The 23,075-nt window shown below is 34.6% G+C and overlaps 1 protein-coding gene across 1 annotated transcript in view; it reads left to right on the top strand.

Annotated features, from left to right (window-relative positions):
- The first annotated feature begins 3,562 nt into the window (after positions 1-3,562).
- LOC144253709 (protein piccolo-like) overlaps positions 3,563-23,075 on the top strand; it is a 215,642-nt gene continuing 196,129 nt past the window's right edge. Inside the window, exons 1-2 of the mRNA XM_077796433.1 lie at positions 3,563-3,807; positions 8,600-10,031. Of these exons, the coding sequence (XP_077652559.1) occupies positions 3,563-3,807; positions 8,600-10,031 (1,677 nt within the window). The remainder of the gene's footprint in view (positions 3,808-8,599; positions 10,032-23,075) is intronic.

Genomic DNA, 23,075 nt, shown 5'->3' with positions numbered 1-23,075 from the left:
ATTTGAATTTTAGCACTCATCACATCATATGAAAACACTATATGGTGTATACCATGTCACCATTTCTTATATTTTAAATAAGTATATTCATAAAATAGTATCACCTTGTTGTGCCAGATTTTATTTCTCTATTCTTATGTGTTGAAACTGTAATGGTTTTTTATATTTATTGTTATCATACATAACAACCACTGAACATCTTTTTCACAAAACCATTTTTCATAACTCAAATGATTCTTGAGAAATTATTTCCAGAAATATATCATGGATTAAAAATATTTTTGAATTATCATTGTTAAGTTGGCTTCTATCTACTAAATTAGAAAATACCTGGGGATATGAGACTAGAGTTAAATGAAAGGAAAAGTTTGGTTCTATGGAGTTGCCATTTTAATGGACATAAAGTATGTATTAGCAAAGGTTTTCAGAAATTGTTTCATGACCAACATATTAAGTTGAATATATTATATATGAACTATCAGTTCATTGAACTCCATGAAAATTCAAATAATTATTACACTAAGTATAAATAATGAACAAGGAACAACAAAGATTTGGGATATAGCACTATCAGTTCATGTAAAAATATCAGTAATTCTGATATTTTTCTGGTAATCAAAAGGAAATTTTATAAAGCAGAATTAAACTTCTCATATTTGTTCTTTTGATTTCTAACAATTCACACATAAGGAACATACCTGGACTCTGCTTCAGTGTTTCTCTTTAGATCAAAAAACTTTCTAAGTACAAGCCATCTCAGCCCCAATTAGAAGATGTGGAGAAAAACAAATACTTTTTAAAATAACTCAGCATTATAAAGGTCTAAAAGGCAAAATAAATTTAAAAAGAAGACAATCAAAATATTTCCAAAGTGCCATCAGCATCAGTTCTCTTGTTTCATAGTCCATTTATTCTTCCTATCATACAATCCATTCTCCTATTTTTCTGATGATATTTGCTCCTAGAAGAGAGGAGGGAAGGAGAAAGTGAATCTATATCTTCACAAAGGGGCTACACAATATTTTTATTTACATATTATTGCTTTTTTTTACTTGTCTAGCAACATGACTTTGTATATTATCAATTATTTCTTCTTCAGTGGTTCCTTTCACCAATGATGACAAAGAATATGGAATTAATATCCCCTGCTTAATCAGTGTTCTAGGTCTAGAGGCTGAAAGGTTATTCATCTTATTAATTTTTTAAACTTGTGGTTTGTGGATGTGAAACATCATATATTATTTTATACTCACAAAACTTGAGCATATTGTGAGAAAACAGCCAGCATGTAAACCATCTCCCTTTTTCTCACATCTGTCTTTGAATGCTACTCATCCTCAGGCAGTCTGGACCATGGAACAACTACCTGTTTTGAAAGAGAAGGTATTATGGTTCCATTCCTGTATCTAATTATGTCCTTCTTCAAAGCACACTCACTTTTAGGAGCTATGAGTATATTGTATTTGACTGCAAATGTGGCCAACAGAATATTAGGTTGCCTAATCTTGATTTGTTTGAAGAGAGAGTATTCTCTTCTTTATTTCAATGAGTGATTCCTGCAGTTTTGACTTTGGAAGTTTTTGTTATCAGAGAATCAAAGCTTACTCAAAGTTTCTTTAAGAAATCCACCAATGACTTTGTCTGACAACTAGCCATCTTTAAAACCAAAACATTATCATAAATTATTACATCTGTGCTACTTTTTAGCTTTAAAACAAGTAAAAAGCACATATCTTTCTATATGATTATTATAGAAAAAACTTGGAAATGTACCTTCTGAGCAACCTATTCATTTGATTTTTTTATTCCTTCTCAACTGTTAGCTTTTGAATTTCTGTTAACCTCAATAGTTGAGATTTTAAGTCTACATTGAGAGAAAATGTAGGTAACAAAACTGGAATTACAAATTCAGTGCTGAAATAGAACAGTCCTGTTATGTTTTAGTTATGTGTTTTCCCCAAAACCTCGTGTGAAACAATGCAAGAAAGTTTAGAGGTGAAATGATTGGGTTATAAGAGGTTTAACCTAATCAGCGCATTTATCCCCACATTGGGATTTACTTGGTGATAACTTTAAGCAGACAGGATGAGGCTGGGTTCCCTGGGTGCCTGCCTTTGGGGTTTATATTCTGTCCTTTTGGAACAGAACTCACTCTCTGATTCCTGGTGCCATGTTCCCAGCTGCTTTCCTCTGCCACATTCTCCTACTACCATGTCTTGTCTCACCTCAGGCCCCTAGAAATGGAGTTGGCCATCTATGGACTGAGGTTGCTGAAACTGTGGGCCCTCAAATATTAACTTTTCCTCTTCTAATTGTTCTTGTCAGGTCTTTTGTTCACAACAGCAAAATAGCTGAGTGAAACAAGTCCCCTCTTAAAGAGGAGCAAGAAGCTTGGTGTGGGGGGGTTATATTAGTTATAGCTATACTGCTAACCAGCTGTGTGATTCATACTAATTTACATTTATACAGTCTTCTCTCCATATTTGTTAAAAAAATTAAGGTGGAGTGGAGGAGGAAGGGGATAAAATCTCGTTTTTAATATTTCAACATCGCTATAACATTTTAATATTTAACAATCTAGATGTTACTGTAGTTCCCCTAGTGCACAATATCCCATTATCCACAATCCTTTACTTTTGTGTAGTCCATTTGGACTACAACACAAGCTATGAGGATTCAAAAACCTTACCGGCTTGTTTATGTATCACTTTAAATAGTTTTAATCTAATTGGAAAGTTCTAAATGAAAAGGCCTTTCTTGGCTCCTTTTGGGAAGTTTCCCTCAAAGGTATGAAGTGTCTTTTTTTTTCATTTCCAGTTACCTGAACTCTTTCCTAGGATCTTTTAAAACCCTCCCTTAAGAAAAAAAAAAAAAAAAGAAAGAAAGAAAGAAAAGAAAAGAAAAAAGAAAAGAAAGAAAAAGAAAAAGGAAAGAAAGAAACTACAAATCCCAGGAACCAAAGCTAGAAGCAGACACTTATCTCCACTGCCTCCCCACTCTCCCTTAAATCTGGTCAGCTAAAACTCAAGTTGAGGCATCCTGAAATATGCCTGAAAGAAACGTCAGGTCTTTGGTCCTGGCTTTTATCAGTGTTCTTGCTCGGCTCCTTTAAATCGGTGGTGAGAGCGAAGAGCGACACAGCACGACGCAGAGTGGGCTGGGCGAGGGGCGTGGGCATCACCTGTTCGGAGGCGCAGGCGCATGGCGAGGGCGCGGGCAGGAGGCGGGGCGCGGTGGGAGGGGCAGACGGCGCCTGGCTGGCACCGCTCAGATCGGCTTTTCCCCAGCTCACGGCGCTGAGGCGGCGTCGGGGAGGCGTCTTCTGCAAAGGTTGCCAGGCGCTGTCCAACATGGAGGAGACACCGGCTCTGGCGGGCGTCACCTGCAAACGGGACTAATCCTCGCCTGGCGTTCCCAGCAACTGAGCCGAGTGCAGAACCAAGGACTCGGCAGCCTGCACGCCCTGGGCGGACCCCGGCTCCAATTGCTTCTCTGGCCGCGGGCTGCTGGACCGGGACGCAGCGGAAGGCGGGAGCGCAGCGGCCCCGAATCTCCCTGAGCCATGGGCAACGAGGCGAGCTTGGAAGGGGAAGGGCTCCCCGAAGGTCTGGTGGCGGCTGCGGCCGGAGGAGGGGCCGGCGGGGCGGGGACCCCCTTGCACACCGTGATCCCGGCCGGCATGGAGGCGGATCTGAGCCAGCTGAGCGAAGAGGAAAGGAGACAGATAGCTGCTGTCATGTCAAGGGCGCAGGGGCTGCCCAAGGGAAGCGTTCCCCCGGCCGCTGCGGAGTCGCCTTCCATGCACAGGCACGCACAGCATGCTGTATATGTCCGGGCATATATGTACAGGTTCTCGTGCACATATGTGCCAACCCATATGTGCTAACAGGGCGGTACATATATGTCGCCTCCGTTCATTTTATTCTCCTTAATGGGGTGGCGATAAAGAGATCATAAGCTTTTTCACGGGCGTAATAAAAATGATGCATTATGGAGTTTCTAGTGGGATAGTAAAGGGTTGCATTCTTGGAACTGTGATTTTAGGTTGTGATTTTTGGCCTTTTGGAACCTTTTCCCTCTAGGATGGCATGGAGAGACGCCCTCCAGTGTTTTACTAATCTGGAAGTCTTCCATTAATACAATGCGAATGTGTTAGGAAATGGATAGAGCTGGGCTGGGTGTTTACCTGTATCTGTTTAAACCTCCTCAGCATTTTGGGGGTCTTTTTCTCTGCGAATGTTGTCTAAATAGTCCTGTAACAATACCCTTAATCTCTCTGGAAGTGATTTGCCCTCTCCACCTTACCCCCAGAGGAGAACAGGAGCTGTTTAAGCAGAAAGCATAGAACGAACACACCTTATATATTCAGTTGTGAGACCCTGAAATATGTTGTGGCATTAAACAGATGGTTTGGTCACAGCAGAGCAGGTGCTGTACATGTATTTCTGAATTAGCATATGTCATTTTTAAACCATTGCTCTTTTTATGCAAAAGTGACTTTCAGTTTATGGAAGAACATTTTATTACTTTAAAATTAGTTTTCATTACACACTTTGAAAAACAAAACAAATAAGTGACAACTTGTATCGGCAATTATGAGAACTAATCTGAAATCAACTATTCATTTCTTTTTCTTGTGTTTTTCTTCATCCCATAAATCAGTTGTTTCCTAATTAAAGTACTAAAAGGGCATAATAGTTGCTTGCCCTGCTTTTATAATTGTAAACAAACTAACTTTGCACCCTTCAGCAGAGAACAAGTCTCTTTCCATGGTCCTGAAATCATCCCTTCCTTATGACACTAAAGGGAAATATACGATTTTTTAAAGATACTGAAAATACAAAACACCTGGACATACAGATGTATATAGTCCTCTACTTTGTAAAATAAGAGGATTTTAACATAGTCACTATAGTATAAGTATATAATTTTTCCAGATAACTATAATATTAAACTTAATATAGGAGAAACTTAAAGAATTATGGACCATGACAGTATTTTCACATAATATCTTAAGTGTGGAAAATCTGTCAGGTAAAACCCTTATTTATCTTGAAAGAAAATCACTACTGATGAAAATTAGCCTCATTATATTAAATATGCTTTTTGGTATTTAAAAACTATTCATGTATTGGGTCATTTCTTTAATATAAAGCCTTCTTTTTATTACCTCAGTGGTAGAGTTTATAATATGTATTTCTTTTATTTACTTGATGAAAACTTGACTTGTAAAAACATTTAATGTTCATATACTAGATTTTCATAGGATAATAACATGGTCCAGTGCTTTTATTAGCCTTTTAGAAATGTATGGCAGCTCATTGTAATTTTTCCAAAGAGGCACATGCAACAGGTCTAGCATGCTGGTTACAAATACCAAGAAAAGTGTGGTCTTCAATTTTTTTTTTCTGTTCAGAGAGTGGCTGAGAAATATTATTTTAGCCCATAAAATGTTACTTTATGTAATATTTTATTAGATAATATATTCTTAAAGCTCTCCATTAATAATTTTTTTTATGGTGGAACTGTTATGAACAGGTAATCTGTGACCTAAACAGTTCTTGGTGAAGGCTTCCTCCAGATACTCGAATAACAGTATTCTTTTATTTTTGCAAAATGCTTATATCTTACTAAAAGATTTTTGTAAAATGTATATAACTTTTGGAAAATTGACCACACATATGATAACCAGAGAAACATAGGTCTATCATTTAGAATTTTAGAATTATGTTAATTTGTATATATGCATATGAGAGCATATCCACATTATTTGAAATTTCAGATGTTAAAGAGATGCAAATTGGACATAGTGGGATTTATTATTAGTATTATTTTTATTTTTAAGAAACAAGGATTGGCAGTTCCAAAACGAGATTCTTATCCTATTGATTTTAACTGACTCATAGCTAATTATATGCACTTCACAACCAAAATATACCTCAGGTTCCTTGTCTCTAAATAGAGCTAATAATACTTATAGAGTCATAATGGGGATTAAAATATTTTTTTTATTCCAGCTGCTTTTACATTCTTATATTTGCATACATATTGACCTTATTTTAGTTGAAATATCTTTTCTACTAATGTTTGAAAGAAAAATTCTTCTCTGGGGATGGCAATAATAAAATGAAAAAGGAGATAGCATTAAACCTGAGTACCTATAAGCTAGAAGTAGAAAGCAGGATACAAATAAAATCCTCCTAGATTTTTTATTCATTGTAGTACAATTTTATTACTTCATCTATTCATTCTATTATGGCTACAGATTTGTTGTATGAGAGGGCTTACTAGAAAACTTTTCTGATAGAATATAAGAGTCCTGGCTAGATTGATTATTTCCGTTAGTATTCCTTGGGGTCTCCCCTACTGAGTAGCCACCTGCACTACTGTTTTTTTCCCAGGGCAACCTGAAAAGTCCAGGTTTTAAAATGAGTATGGGATATATCCATTTGTATGGTAGAGGGCCTATAGAAGAATTTGAGGTAAAAAGAATTCAAGAAACATTAATCTAGAGTAAAACAAAAACCCAACATGTTCATTCATCAGTTTTCTCATTGCTAACCATTCATTTATTCATTAATTCATCAAACATTAATGCCTGTCTACTAGTTTTCAGGATTGATTCTAGTGATGGAAAGATGAGTGAAATACACTCTCTAGGAGTTCATGGTCCAGTGTACAAGGCACAGATTATATTTTAATTAGTTTGGTTTTAACACAACAACTGCTAAACCAACAAAAATTCACAGAAGTCCACAATTAACTAAGGTAGATTTACGTTTTTGTTTGGTATTAAGCTGATACCTTCTCTTAATGATTTTCCTTCTATTTCTCAGTCTCAGATCTTTGTGTTTTATTTACATAATTCCAACAACAAAAATTTAAATTGAGTTTACATGGTAGAGCAACCTTCATGGCTACATAGGTCTTTTCTGGCAGGGAGAATTTTTAAAATATAGCCTAACTTAATGTTTGTAGGAAGAACATGCAATTATAATATGTGGTGCAAGAAGCTTGATCTCAATTTTGGCATTTACTGTTATCACAAATATTTGCCTACATTACCATTTATAGATTGTTTCCATTCTGAGTCTTTGATGCTTTTTTCTTCTGTGTCTTATCTCATGGTCTGTACCCAGATTTCTACATCAGTAGGGAAGTTTTGGAAAATGTATATTATTAAATGATACAAAATTTAAAAATTTGTAGTTAACTTTTAGTAGGTAAATTTTGGTGCACTGATTTAAGATCTGTAGAGCTTTATTATTATTATATTTTAGGTGCTATTGGATTTCTACTTCTTTATCCTTATCTCTTATAATTTTTCTAAAATTGAAAAGCAATACTTGGCAAATTAAACAATTATCTGATTTTCTGTAACATATGTAATACTCTTTTAGTTGCAAATTTATTTGTAAAGAATGGCTTATTTAAAAAGTAAACATTTAATGTAATGTTTGAGTAAATTATACGTATTTATATTAAGAAACACCTATTTTAATTATTTAACCATAGTCATTTAAAATTGATAGTATTCACTGTTTTTAAAAAGTTCATCTTACATATTTTTCTACAAATTTAAAGGAAACTTTAAAATTAATTTTTACATATTTATATCAATCTAAATAGTAATAAATATGATTATGAATAATCTATCAGTGATAATAATAAATAATGCAGCAATATTGAGTATACAGATCACTGTGTATTTTCATTTGAGGAAAGTAACAGTACTTCCTAATAGTGGGGACATACCTTGCTTGCTGTTATTTGGATATCAGACTGTATCTCAAGATGCTTTAAGCATGTGTTGTTAACACTGAATAGAAATTTCAGATCAAGAATTATCTATTTGAAAATATAAATACCCTTGGTCTTAACAAAAACATGGATTTATTTTTTAAGACTATCTAATGAATGTAGAGATCCTTATTCCATAAAGTTTAAAGGTACAATATCTGATGGATGTTAACTTTCTAGATAGAATAGAGCAAATATGAATAGGTTATCAATTTTCTTAATATCCCTAGAAAGGCATCATTTATCCTACATTACCCAGAACCCCCTAATGTCACATTGTGTGCCTTATGTAACTAATGTACAGTTTCAAAGTCAAGCAAACTCTTACATTTTAAAATGAATATTTTTACTTCTTAATGATCCTGCTACTTAGGAGACTTTCTTTGACCATAAATTTTAATTAAAAAAGATGCACTGGTGACCACATAAGAACTGTGATAGGACATTCATTGACTTACTTAGGTTTTTAATTTAAACATACATTTAATTAAGTTTTAAGTATTTGAAGATTCTATTAAATATACATAAGTTATTTTCATTATAAATATTTGTAATCTGTATATCTTAATTTTTCATTACTCTTGGCAAGTATTGTTTCTTCTTTACCTCCCTATTGAAAATTTCTACCCACTTATTAAAAAAAAATAGCAAGACCATTGTGATCACTCACAGGTTGCTACATAATTGTTTCTACTTAAATTTTTGCATTCATAATTTTGAGGAATATAACAAAGTGATAGCCTTTTAATATTTGATTTGAAGTAACTTCTACTATTTTCACTTTTTTTTTCTTTTTTAGGAAACAAGAGTTGGATAGTAGTCATTCTCCAAAGCAACCAGGAAAACCTCCGGACCCAGGGCGTCCAGCTCAGCCTGGTCTCAGTAAAAGTAGAACTACAGATACTTTCAGGTCAGAGCAGAAATTACCTGGAAGGAGTCCGTCCACTATTAGCTTGAAAGAATCAAAGTCCAGAACTGACTTTAAAGAAGAGCACAAGTCTAGCATGATGCCTGGTTTCCTCTCTGAAGTTAACCCTTTAAGTGCTGTATCCTCTGTTGTAAATAAATTCAACCCTTTTGATTTAATATCAGACTCTGAGGTATCCCAGGAAGAAGCCACCAAGAAACAAAAAGTAGCTCAAAAGGAACAGGGAAAACCGGAAGGAATCACAAAACCTCCACCACAGCAACAGTCACCCAAGGCAGTTCCCAAGCAGCAAGGACCTGTTAAGGACCCACTTCAGCAGGATGGCTCTCCCAAATCAGTATCTTCTCAGCAGCCAGAAAAAATTAAACCACAACCCCCTGGTACAGGAAAGCCAGTTCAGGGGCCTGCCCAGCTTGCTCAGACAGACACAGCAAAATCACCACTTCAGCGAGATGCAGCCAGGCCTCAAACGAAACAGTCAGACATAGTAAGGGGAGAACCAGGAAAACCCACACAGCAGAGCCCATCCAAATCACCTGTTCAGCAAGCAACTTCTGGAAAATCTCCAGCCCAGCAGCTTGGACCTGAAAAACCACAGCCTGGGGCTACAAAGCCTGTAGTCCAGCAACCAGGGCTGGTGAAGACCCTCACTCAACAGCAAGGGACAGTGAAACCCTTGGCCCAGCTGCCAGGGACAACAAAGCCTCCATCTCAGCAGGCTGGGTCAGAGAAGCCTTCATCTCAGCCTGGGCCAAAGTCTCCAGCCCAGCAGCCTGGTACACCAAAACCCCCAGGTCAACAACCTGGACCACAGTCTCCGGCTAAGCCATCAGGGCCAGGAAAGACTCCAGTTCAGCAGCCTGGGCCAGGAAAGGCTGCAGCTCAGCAGCCTGGGCCAGGAAAGACTCCAGCTCAGCAGCCTACCCCTGCAAAGCCCCCACCTCAGCAGTCTGCCCCAGCTAAGCCCCCACCTCAGCAGCCTGCCCCAGCTAAGCCCCCACCTCAGAAGCCTAGCCAGGCAAAGCCCCCACCTCAGCAGCCTGGCCCAGCAAAGCCCTCAGCTCATCAGTCTACAAAACCAGTAAGCCAAATGGTAACTGAGAAGCCTCCACAACCACCAACAACTTCTCCATCTGTAGCACAGACTCCAGCACAAGGCCCATGTAAAACCATCTGTCCTCTTTGCAATACCACCGAACTTCTGTTGCACGATCCAGAAAAGGCCAATTTTAACACATGCACTGAGTGTAAGACCACGGTCTGTAGCCTCTGTGGTTTTAATCCCAATCCTCATTTAACCAAGGTGAGTGGATGTATTCAGAGTCCATGTTCTTAAAGCATATCATCCTTCTGTAAACGATGCTTAGTTTACCTTATATGGTAGAATGGCATTGTCTTTCTCTAGTTCCATTGTTCATTTTTCCCTCCCCTCTTTGTTTTCAGTTGTCAATTGATTTTTTATGTTTTCTCCAATAATCCCCAAATATTGCACAATTTTTGAAAATTTGGCACATAAAACAAGTACAAATTGATTGAAAGATGCTGAGTTCCTACTCATTTCACTCTGTGTAATATCTACATTATTTGTTATATGGCATAAAATGATTTTGCTTTAAGTTTTAAATTGTTGCTCCTACCTACCAAAATTTTGGTATTCTTGACTAGAATCATATTTGTTTTAGGGAAAAGTGGACAGTGTTCTCGGATTCTACATACAGTTTTAATGTAAAATTGAATTTTGATATATCCAATGAGGGCATGTTTCCCTCATTAGTTGGTAGTCATTGAAAATGGCATAGATCAATACAAAAAAAATGAAGTCATTAGAGCAAGTTTAACATTGACGAATGTCTTCTCTGATGATTACAGTTAATATTGCCAAGGCTTTACCTATATAAGTGTGCCTAACCACTAATCATAAAGGAACTAATTGTGACACAGATAGGTACAAAAGAACGAAACATAAAATAGCAGAGCACTTAGGAAATTCTCTGAGTTAAGGTAGTGAAGATGGGATAATAATATGAATAAAGTGGGGATGAATAGGTGTAGGGTCTAAAACAGTATAAGAGAGCAGATCCAATAGCCCCTACTTGATGAGAAGGCATGTGGAGTCCATCTGGAGGACAGCTGTTAGTGGGCTGACCACGCATCATATCTGTGAAGTAACTGACAGCAGGCAGTGAAGGATTATTGATTTAAATATCCCTAAATGAGGTTTGTGTATGCTTGTTGTAAGTGAAATCTATGTTATGATAAATTATAACAATAATGAGAATTGATAACTGTTATGTTAATTTGGGTGCTAATGAAAATGAAAATGATATAGATTTAAAATATGTCAATATCTGTTTTTTTTTTTTCCGGAAGTACTGTTTACTCTTTTAACCAAAAGTCATATTAAATGCTTTAACATTTTAAGTACATTATTCTTTACTGGTATTGCAACTAATAAGTACACACTACATTCAAATTAATGAAGAAATTATATTATAAGTAATTTTTTATATATGTAGTTTTTAAAATTTTGGTAATGATATGTTTCTGCTCATTGTGTACTATCTCAATAGAAAAAGTAATAATATCTCAAATTATAATTTCATCAAATGTTTGAATTTGTTATATTTGAGTATCAATTTATAAGATAAATATATGAAGTTGGGAATTTAAACCACGTTAATTGTATAGCTATTAGTTGGAAGACAGATAGTATTTGAATATATACTAAATGTACATTCTGCTACATGTTTGGTGGGACATACATATACTAAAACACAAATGCTGATCTTTACATGATTAAAATATACTCAATTAGAAACTACATAAATGTATGCACAAGGAAATATATTTTGTGTACAGATGTTAAGAACTGTGAGGGATATGAACAAATATGGATTTCAGAGTAGAAATTTATTCCATTTCCAGTGGATAAGATCAAGGAAATCTTCATGGAGCAAGTGGAATTTGAGCTAGGTGTTAGGGTCAGTACTATTTTAATAGATAGAGAACATGACAAAGGGTAATGACTTAGGTCAAGATCTGGAAACAGAAAAGTGGAAGATGTATGTTGGAAATCAGGAATAAATCCAAGTTAGCTGGATGATGGGGAGAAAATGGACAGTGAGTTTGGAGATGGGTTGAAGTTATATTTTTTGCTTTTTATACTCAGCAGTAGTGATAGATGTCTGTTTTCTGAAACATACTTTGATTAATGTAGTCATGCATTTGATTATTTTCTAAATTTGTATCAAATGCCAAGTTGTGAAGCACCATTGAGTACTTTGACAGAATAAAATATTTGTTAGATAATGGGCTCTTTCCTAAAGTAGAAATAGGGGAAATGAAATTGTGCATATGAGAGAGAGAGAGAGAGAGAGAGAGAGAGAGAGAGAGAGAGAGAGAGAGAATGGATAGTAACTTTATATAGGGCTTTACATTTCACGTAATTCTTATTTCTTTTATCAAAATTAAACTTCCAAATATTTCCATGGGCATATATTCTATTTTTTCTATTACACTAGTGAGGAAACTGGTGTTCAGATGGTTGTTATGATTGCTTTAGTTATTAGGCTCCTCAGATAGTAAATTACCAAGAATAACTCAAAGCATCTAATTCCAAATCTGTTTATTTTTGTGGGAAGAGACAGAAAGTACTTAGGACAAAGGAAGAAACCATTACTACCAGAGGGAATTTGGAGCTCTGTTATCAAAGCAGAAGTACTTGAACTGAAATGTGAAGAATAATAGAAATTTAAACACACATGGATGGGTAGGGAAGGAGTAGGAAATGTGAAGCTGAGGCAGGCAGAGGTCCTCATTAGCTAAATGAAGGAAGGCATTCCTTATTGACTGAATGGGCTTAGACAGGTCATTTACACTCTCTATTATAGTGGAACCATTAAAATATAAAAATAACAACACATTCTCTGTCAAACACATTGGGTTGTTAGAAGGATTAACTGGAAATTTGTGTGAGATAGTATTTTTTAAGTATACAGTGTGATTTTAGACTTGTAATACATTGCAGAATAGATAATATTAACATCTTAAATAGATTTGACTTTTAAAGTTTACTTGTACATTGCACATTATTTTCTATATAGATATAATATCAGAAATTGGATTCTGAGGTAGCAATCTAAAAAATTTGATCAATAATATTAATAATAACATTTTGTTTTAATTTTCATTTCTTTTCCCCATAAGGAAAAAATATAATTATAGTTCTAATTCTTAATTCTAGAAAGGTATCCTACCTAATCTTTTCACCACATGGCTAGCTTCTGAACCTCCTGAATTATCTGGAGGTCAGAGTTGGGAAGTTAGGGCTGGGTAGAGGCTGAAGGCTTCTGTTCCATGAGATAAAGTAGATGGAATTTTGGGGATGACCACTGTTTCTAAGCTGTTATATGTATCCATGAAAAAGTAAATCTCCATGCATATTCCAAGCTGGCCTCAAATATTCACATTCATTAAACAGTTCTTCCATGCAAAATAGGAACAGATGTTGGACATTCTTTGGTACTTCAGTTTACATGAATGTTGTTTTCCAGTTTGACCTTTACATGTACGTAACTCAGTATATGACTTTTGTGTTCAGTGAGTAAAACAGAATACTGGTCTTTTGAATTGAAAACACTAGAAGAATTTCTCTGATTATTTTTTTAACCCACACATCAGAATTGTGACTATATTTACTTGTGACTAAACTGACTTAAATTACTAAAACCTCTGGGGAGGAAGGACTGGATAGGTAGCTACACTGAGCCACAAGATTTAGGGGCATGTTTACTTCTTTCATTATAATTTGCCAACCTTTCTCCTATCCACAAAGACATCTTAGACAATCCAGTCACCTATGTGTGAGGATGGCCTGTAAATTAACTGCCCTCCTTGGAGGCTATGAAGATGTGTGCTATTCCAAATAAACCTTAAGAATCCATTGGCTCCAAGCCTAGACTTATGATGCCAAAAGGAGTTTATGGCTGTAGCTCTTCTTCCTGATCCATTAATGGAATTAATCAGTACAATATATTTCCTCTCTTTGGTCTTGGTTTCTGACACAGAAACTGAACATTTACTTTCTAATCAGTGACAAAAGCAATTTTTATTGTTGTTTGTATAGATTTGTTTTATCTTTTTTGGTGTATAATCTTAGGCAAGATAGATTTAGGGCCAGATTGAAAGGCTTGTGCCTAATGTTTGGTAATTCTTTAAACTTTTTCAAATTTTAAAATGTATGAAAATGAATTGTTACTTTTCATAATGTTGATAACGAAGCAAATGTTAATGATGAAAGTGAATTTAGGTGCCCCCCTGTTTTATTAGATTATGATATATTAATTAGTTTTTTCTGCTGAAACTAGATATTTTCTTTTCAAAAAAAATGGCCACCTTTCAGGAGGAAAAAAAATTACCCCTAGACTTACATATATAGATGTGCATAAAAACTTTCATTATTTACGAAAATGACAGATCAAACAATGACTAAAAATCTCCAGTTGGGTAAAATGGCTTCACTGGCCACCTCTTTTAGGTGGATAGTGTTGATGCTTCTGGTTCTAGTGAGAAACAGAATGGGCCTGCAGGGGTCTTGGGGGTAAGGATTTGTTTAAAAAGAGCTGGTAAGAAAAGAGAAGAGCTATGCCAAATATCAGGAGTCTGGTACCTGTGGAAAAAGCAAACCAGTAAGGTATTTCTCAGGGTGGGATGACTGAAAAAAGTTTTAGAAAATAGGATAGTCTTTTTCAAATTCCTTGCTGTTTTTAGCACAGATTTTTAAATTTTTTCTCACTGCCACACAGTTCCTTTATAAAAGGAGGACTAAGCACTCAAATATTCATCTACTCTTTCTAGAAGTCCTACTTTTAAAATATTGATAGCATAATAGTTCCTGAAAAGATGAAAGAGTATCAGTAACATCATTTGGTATATTGAGGGATTCCTGGCAAAGGGAAGGAGTTGACAAAGAGCTGAGAAAACCATTCATTGTACAGTAGCTTTCTGAAGGAACCTGAGAAAGGCCCTAAACTTGGAGTCAACAAATATAAAAAAGTAGTAGTGGCTTGTGGGTGGTAATCAAAGAATAGATTTTAAAATTGCAGTAGGAGCAAGGAGGATACCTAGATTCTTTCCTACATTCAGTGGGAAGAGCATCCATTGTAGAAATAAGTAAGACATATGGTGTGATAGACACTTTATTTATCCCTCTGTACCACTAGAGAATGTTCTCTAAATGAAGAAGAGAGTTGCCTAAGAAGTGCCCTCTTAAGAAAACTAGAAGCTTTTGAAATAAGAGTAGGAGTGGAGGTAATGCTCCTTTCTCACAACAATGTGTTGTAGAGAAAAGAAATAATCTCAACCATGAGTCAACTGCACTAAATCTTTTACCTTCAGAGCAAAGTTGGCCTTACTTATTTGACCACCATCCTACTTGCCCTCAAAAGAGAGTAATAACAGGAAAACAAAACTGTCTATACGAATAAATTCTGTCAATTACTCATACGAATGGTGATACTATAAATTAGTGGGTTAAGAGCCTAACTAGACATTTGACATTAATACCATATGAATGCTAGAAATGAACTAATAGGGAAAAAAACATATAAACCCAACCTCATAAGAGTTCATTCAGGAAAAATAACTTAAGAATTCTTATTATTCCTCACAAAGATTTAAGTGGATATTTCATTGATAATTATCATATGAAAATATCAATGGGCTGGTTGAGGATAAAAGTGTACCTCATTAATGACTCAGAAATTTCCTAGATTATACAGCTAAACAACATCTATTGTTGTTTATTCAACTACTTAACATCCCCTATATTTTTGGCATGTTCTAGACTATGGGGATATGAGAATAAACAAAATACACAAAAATATTTTCCTCATGGAGTGGATTTTCTAGTGAGGTCACAAATCAGTAAAACATATGGTGTGACAGATGGTAGTGTTAGGAAGAAAACTGAAGTACAGCAGGGTTATCTTATGTACCAAAAGAGGGATGGGGATTAGTTGTGGGGTTCCCTCACTCTGTCATTTGGAGATTAGTCTTGGAGTTGATGGATGACTTGAGATTCAAAAATTTTGAATGGTGAGTAAATGTATAATTGATGCATATAGTCCTAATGGCGGCTGAGGGTCAAGGGGTGAGGGCAGAAAATAGGAAAGAGAAGGAATGCACCCGGGAATGTATACAATTCTGAGATTTTATATTCATTCCTGCCTCCTTTACAGGTAGGGAACTAGTTATTTTATGAGAGGAAAATTATTATAAACTTCTAATAAATTGATTGTATCTTTGTCTTCAATGCAATGCCTTTGAAATATTTATAAATAAACGCTCTTCTTATTTCATAGAGAGCTATTTCTATTCCTAAAAATAGATGATAGTATTGTCTTTTGAAAAAAAAATTTAGTTTGAAAAAAAATTCATGCAAGCTGTAAGATATATAACATTTTAAATTTATAGATCAAAAGTAAAAATCAAAGCATTATTTAAAGTTATAATGGCAACCACAACAAATAATTACAAGCAAAATTTAATACTGATTGATCCTGAAACTCAAGGCTCAGTGTGAGAGAAGAAGACATTTAATGACATACATTTTTGCAACTTGTGAATTCATGTTATAATTAAAATCAACTCTGATGTAATCTAAAAGTTCTGAATGTTCAAATGATTGTTTAACCAAGTATATGATGTGAAAGAATGGATAAAGGATTTAAATGCTTGTTTTTTTAGATTGTTAGCTATAATTTTAGAATTAATTGGAATTCATTTTAGTTTGGCTCAAAGTTTTGGAGGTTTTAGTCCTTGGTCTCTTGGCCCTGTTGTTTTGAGTGTGTGCTAACACAGTGTGCATCATGGAAGAAGCACGTGGTGGATAAAAAAAACATTCACCTCATGGTTAGGAAACAAAAAGAAGTAGCAGCAGGGCCCCACTACTCCCTTGAAGGGCATGTCTCCAGTGACCACAAGGCCTCCCACTAGACCCCACTTTTTAAAGAGTCTGCCTCCTCCCAGTAGTTCCATACTGGGGACCAAGGCCTTAACAGATGAGCCTTTGGGGCGGGCATATATAAGGTCAAAAGTATGGCAACATTGTTCTTGGTGAAATTTTAAGAATTTTTGGTTCGATTTAACAGTGAAAATTTGTCTTATGTCTGTGATACTGTTTAATCATTTTCTTCATCATTCTTTGTCAAAGTTGTGTATACTTTAACAGGCACCATGTTTATATGAAGCCCATTAAGGGAAATAAAGCACCATAATTCTAAGCATAAGGTTTTTGGAAGACAAAGGATCCTATCTAGTTCTTTTTAAAATATTCTGATAATGCCTATGATGATATATAATAAGAGTATCACTGTTAAAACAAGAATATCCTAATTATAACAAAATGAATTTACCCTTATTCAAAATATTTTCTAATGAAGTTAAAGAAATAGAATGACCCAAATATTTTAAAATATGTATTATTTATATATGTTTACACATACCATATTGGTTTTGGTCAAATCTTTGATGTGGTCCTCTAGAAACATTTTACTTGTTATGTGGCTATTTCCTGAATGTTTGTGTGTACCTCATGTTGTACTCATACTTTAGTCATTAAAACTAAAGACTGTTTTTACTTCCAGCTTTTAAATCACTAGATGTTTCAGATATCTTTTTTTTTATTTTTAATTTTTTGGTACCAGGGACTGAACTCAGGGGCATTCGACCACTGAGCCACACCCCCAGCCCTGTTTTTTATTTTGTTAGAGACAGGGTGTCACTGAGTTGCTTAGGGCTTCACTTTTGCTGAGGCTGGCTTTGAACTCATGATCCTCCTGCCTCAGCCTCCTGAGCTGCTGGGATTACAGGTGTGTGTACAGCCTCAGATATCTTTTTGAAGAACTGACTTTTATAGTAAGCTTGTTGTTGTGTATTATTAGAAGTTGTATGATGTTTTACATAACTTAGTAATACCAGATGTTCTGTGAATATACATTGTTAACAAAATCGTCTTTTGGATCAGTAAGCTTAACACAGGGATAAATTAACTCACATATTGTTTATTGCACTGAAGACAAATATACAAATAATCTATTAGGGGTGTATAATAATTTTCCTAAAAGAAATTACCGTATTATAGGCATCAGTAAGGCATCAGGTGATCTTGGTTCCAGGGCTAGTTCTGCCCTTCTCGTAACTACATTCTTGCTGGTATTACTATAAGTTCACTTGAAAATATTGCTAGTTACATAGCAACAACTTCATTGCAAAGTTTCTTGCTTTTTTCTTCAGAACAAAAGCAGACTGGCTCTTTGTCACAGAGATGAGATGTTTGAATACTGTGCATTTCAAACACTACTAAGCAGTATATCTGCATTTTGTCATTTAATACTCCTTTAATGAGGCATTCATTTTAAAAATAAGTATGCAGAATAGGAAGATAAGAATTCAAAGTCTTCTGAGCCAGCCATTTTGTTAGAATTTGATAATAGAGATTGTAAAGTTAATAACTTGGTTTACTGTTAAGAGCAGAAATCAGAGCTTAGAAGGAGAGCCAATAATTTAGCAATCTACAAGGGAACAATCCTGTTTCTAAAGTGGAATGTAATAAGGTATATATAGGTGAGATCTGGTCTTACCTGATGTAAAACAGCAAATCATCTTTTTTTCTTATTTTTCTAATAAAAATTTTATTAAATGCAAAACAATTCATAGATTATGATATTTTATCACAGTTTTCAACTGTATACTTTCAACAACAGATTTCTATTTATGTAAAAGAAAATAAATTAAGTGGCAGTTTTCATTATGTGAGCATGTGATTTAGGAATTCTATAATTGTACCTATTAAAAAAATTTTAATGTATAGATCTTTTTTTTTTTTTTTTTTTTTTTTTTTTTACAGACAGAGGAAGGATTTTAAAAAGACCAGAAGAAAATAAACGATAATGAAAAATATAAATAGTATTGGGGAAAATACAAAATAATCTAAATTAAGCATCATTTTGAAATCAGATTTTCCTTAAAGATTCACGAAACTATGTTAAATTTAAGCAATTTATAAGATATAAGGGACTTTCATTCACAACAAGTTAGAAAAGGTTAAAATTCCTTTTACCCAAGCAATAATATATTTTAAGCATTTCATATATTTTCAAAAATGTACTTCCTTTTTTTTCCAAGTCAACACACAATAAATTGGCTTAATTCCATGGAACATCTGACATATTTCATTTTATATTAAATTCATGAGACCTTTGCTTCATTTCAGTAATGTAATTTATTATTTCATTTTTCGTCTTTAAATAAAATCATGAAAGGAAAATTTAATAAGCTATTCAAATAATCACGCAAATATTGTCTAATTGGATCCACTAGATCACAGGCTGCAAAATTGTATGATAGCCTAAGGTGTGTGTTAATCCATTGAAATACTACAGTTTGAAATCACCATATGTGAGGCAGTCTAAAAGTATTAATGTATAATGTAGGTAAGCTCAGTTTACTAATTTGTCATCCTCTTTTCTTTGTGTAACTGTAATAGAATATAGATATACTTTCATGTCTATGTGCTGCAATTATTTTATAATTTGTGCTTTAGCAAAAATGTCAGTTTTCTTTGTTTTGGGTTACCCTGACAAACATATTAAAAACATTCTTCTATATTCTATCCTATTTGTTAGGATTTACAAATGCTGTTGCTAGCAATTGATGAACATTGTTATGGTGTATGTAAAAAGTGCATATTTAGTTTGCATATCATAAGCTTTGTTTATGACTGCTGAATTATACAGCTGAAAATTGTAATTCACAGTTTCAGAGAGGAAATATCCATCTAACTTTTGGATATTTTAAATGAAATTTCCTTTCCAAGTTGCTGAGCATCTTATTAAAATCTGACGAATGCTAGTGTCTATTTTTTAACCAAAATAAATTATGTATTAATATGCAAAGCTAAAGATGATAACTACAGTGAGCCATCTGCAGCCAAACTGCTGTTGGGAGTAACAGCCTCTGTAGGGGAGGTCGTGTGTTTTGGGCAATCTTTGAGTAGCAGAAAGCATAATCTGTCACCAAACCTTAGCTTGAATTATTTTTTATAAGGCTGATTTTTTGGCTCTATATGTCTGGTTATCTTTCTATGGCATTCAAAATAATATAAGGTTTTCAATAAGTATTTTAAGACAATTTTATCAGAAATAGGAAAAAATCCTTTTGTATAGTTCAGCATTAAATGAAATTCAAAATTTAATTGGTATCCAATACAGAAGCTAATAGTAAGCCTGAAAACTCATCACTCCATTTTTTTTTACAGTGTATTGGTTCTTTTTAGTTATCCATGACAGTAGAATCCATTTAATATAATTATAAAAGTATAGAATATATCTTATTCTAGTTGGGATCCCATTCTTGTGGATGAACATGAAGGTGGGATTCACTGTGATATTTTCATGTATGTACATAGGGAAATTATGTCAGATGTCACTCCTTTTTAAAGTCTAAAATGAGAGAAGGGGAAATAATTGGAAAATACTTTAAACCACCACGTATAGAGTCTAAAATCCATTTCAGACTATAATAGTAATAGTTAAGAAGTGGTAGATCTTCATTAATGGAGAAAGAGTAAGTGTAAAGGAGGCAATTCACTGTGGATTGTAAAGGATGAATAACTTTTAGGTAAATAAGAGAGAAGACCAGAGTTGGCTGAGAATCATTGTTCGGGTGAGAGGATGAGAACACTGATCATGGTTTAAGATAGTTTATTAAACAACTAATATGAATTATCACCAGAAAATATAAATTCCTAATATTATCTTTCTATGTTCCATTATTAAAGTACATATGCTTTGTAATTGAGTACAAATTTCATTGTAAATCTTATGCAAATTCCAACAAATTTGTATTTGTTGGAAGTAGAAGTTTTTCATTGTTGTTTTGAGAGACTTTCATTCAGTTTCAAAGCTAAAAAAATTAGTAATGCTGAGCAGGAATATACTTTAATTCTGAGCTCCCAAAATCTACTGATTTAATTCATTACTTAGATGTATCAAGTTAATTACTTTCAATTATTACTGAAGACACTCATAAAAATCATAATATAATTTTTTGGCAATCATAGTTTTGAGACATTTTTTGAAAGTGGCACCCTTAGTTGAAATTCTGTATGTAATGTTCACATTAAGCTTTCAAGTTGTAGTTCTTGAAAGATCTAAGGCATTTATAATTATCCAGCAAAGGCTTTAGCCAGTGAAATTTCATTACTGTATTTTCCAGCACCAATATAGATATATGCTCAACAAAAAGTAACCCTGTGCATTGCAATTACCAAGGAAGTATATTAGAATAATTAAATGCAAATCTATATGAAAATATACAGTGATGTGGGCAGGGGTTGTGGCTCAGTGGTAGAGTGCTTGCCTAACGTGTGAGGCTCTGGGTTCAATACTCAGCACCACATAAAAATAAATAAGATATATTGTGTCCATCTACAACTAAAAAAGTATCTAAAAAATATACAATGATCTGAGGATGAGCAGGAATGCTTTCTGATCACTTTGTTCTCCCCATTTAGATAGCATATCAAGCTGGAAAACTAAATGAATGAAAAATATTATGCATTTCTTTTGATCCTTTTCATAGAACTGAGTTAGAGTAGCTCATTAAATAATTGTTTCAATAACTTGAATTTCATTTATACACCTTCTGAAAGGCCATGGTTAGGGAAAGCAAAAGATGACTGTTTCTCCTTGTTTGTCATATACAATGTAGAATTGAGCAATAGTTCAGGCTTGCCACCCCGATAGTTAGGTAATTTCATTTAATGATTGCACATTGAGGGAAAGAGTCCTCCAGGATACACTGATACAGTTGTAGGCTCTACTGGTACTAATTATCACATTTGTCTCATGGTTTATCAAAGTGGATGATTAGTGTAGTGTTAGGGAGGGGGTGCTACTTGTGACAGGGGATCAAGGAAGTTGCTTATGAACGTAATCTTTTTGAACTGACTTGTTGGAATGGTCTTGGCCTCCAAGATTGTCTGACTTGTGTGGCATGTAGAGGAAATGATAAGGACTAAAATAAGGTCCTCATTCATGGCTATTATAAAATGAAGACTCAATCATGCTGAAGGATGGGGTATAGACCTGCAAGTAGCAGAGTTGTGTAAGTTCTAGCATAACAACACTAATGAAATTATATATTTTGAATTTCTCATAAAAATTGTCTTTATTTGATAGGTAGCAGAGAGGCATTGAAGTTTAGGGGAAGTGGTTAGAGTCAACCTCTTCTGTTGTTTATTAAATTTTTTTTTTTCATGGAAGTGTAAAATATTTGAGAAATTTGTAATAAGGGTCAAATGAAGGATAGTAACTTTGGAAATGTGAGAGAATGAATGGGGAATTTCTTTTCATAAGCAATGGAGATCCACTTGGGGAATAATTGAGAATGTGGGAAAACTATGACAAGGTTTCTAACATGAGTGACAGGGTGGTGGCGCTATTCCTACTGGTATTCTCCCTGAGTGCCTTGTGGCAGACCTACCTAACAGTAGAGTGGAAGGCTGTTAATGTTGGGGCTGGTTGTGGATTTTTTTATTTGCTCAATGTATAGGAAGACCCTTTTTTTCCCTTTTCTCTTTTCCTGTTTTTCAATTAGGATATTGGAAATGCTGGTGTTTTTAGTAGAAAGATTGTTAAGTAATGAGATAAAAATCATTTCTATATTCACCAGATTTGCCTAGTAGAATTAAAATGGAGGCTTTTTCTAAAACATCTTAAGAGGATTAAAAACTTTTCATATTGTGACAGCTATAGACAGTCATTTCAATCTGTATCCTAGCAGTGACAGAAAACATGAATCAAATATCTTTTATGTGCTTATCAAAGTTAAAAAAATGGTCATTAAAAGGATAAAAGAGTCAGTTGCTGTGGTGCACGCCTGTAATCCCAGCAGCTCAGGAGACTGAAACAGGAGGATCACAAGTTCAAAGTCAGCCTCAGCAACTTATCGAGGTGCTAAGCAACTCAGTGAGACCCTGTCTTTAAATAAAATACAAAATAGGGCTGGGGATGTGGCTCAGTGGTTGAGGGCCCCTGAGTTCAACTCCCGGTAACAAAAAAAAAAAAAAAAAAAAAAAAAAAAAAAAAAAAAAAAGGACAAAAGATAGGACAGTGAGCTCTGAATTTTCAGCAAAGGGACAGGGGCCTCATGTTTCCCTTCTCCCTTTTTCTAACTTTTCTCTTTCCATTTTTGTGGAGATATATTTATGTACACTTATAAACTAACACAAATCATTTTATTTGGAAATAAGTTTTGTATATAAGGCACTTCCCAGTGTTGATAT

Source organism: Urocitellus parryii, chromosome 3 (genome assembly GCF_045843805.1).
Source record: "Urocitellus parryii isolate mUroPar1 chromosome 3, mUroPar1.hap1, whole genome shotgun sequence".
Lineage (NCBI taxonomy): Eukaryota > Metazoa > Chordata > Mammalia > Rodentia > Sciuridae > Urocitellus > Urocitellus parryii.
This window is presented reverse-complemented; position numbering and strand designations above follow the sequence as displayed.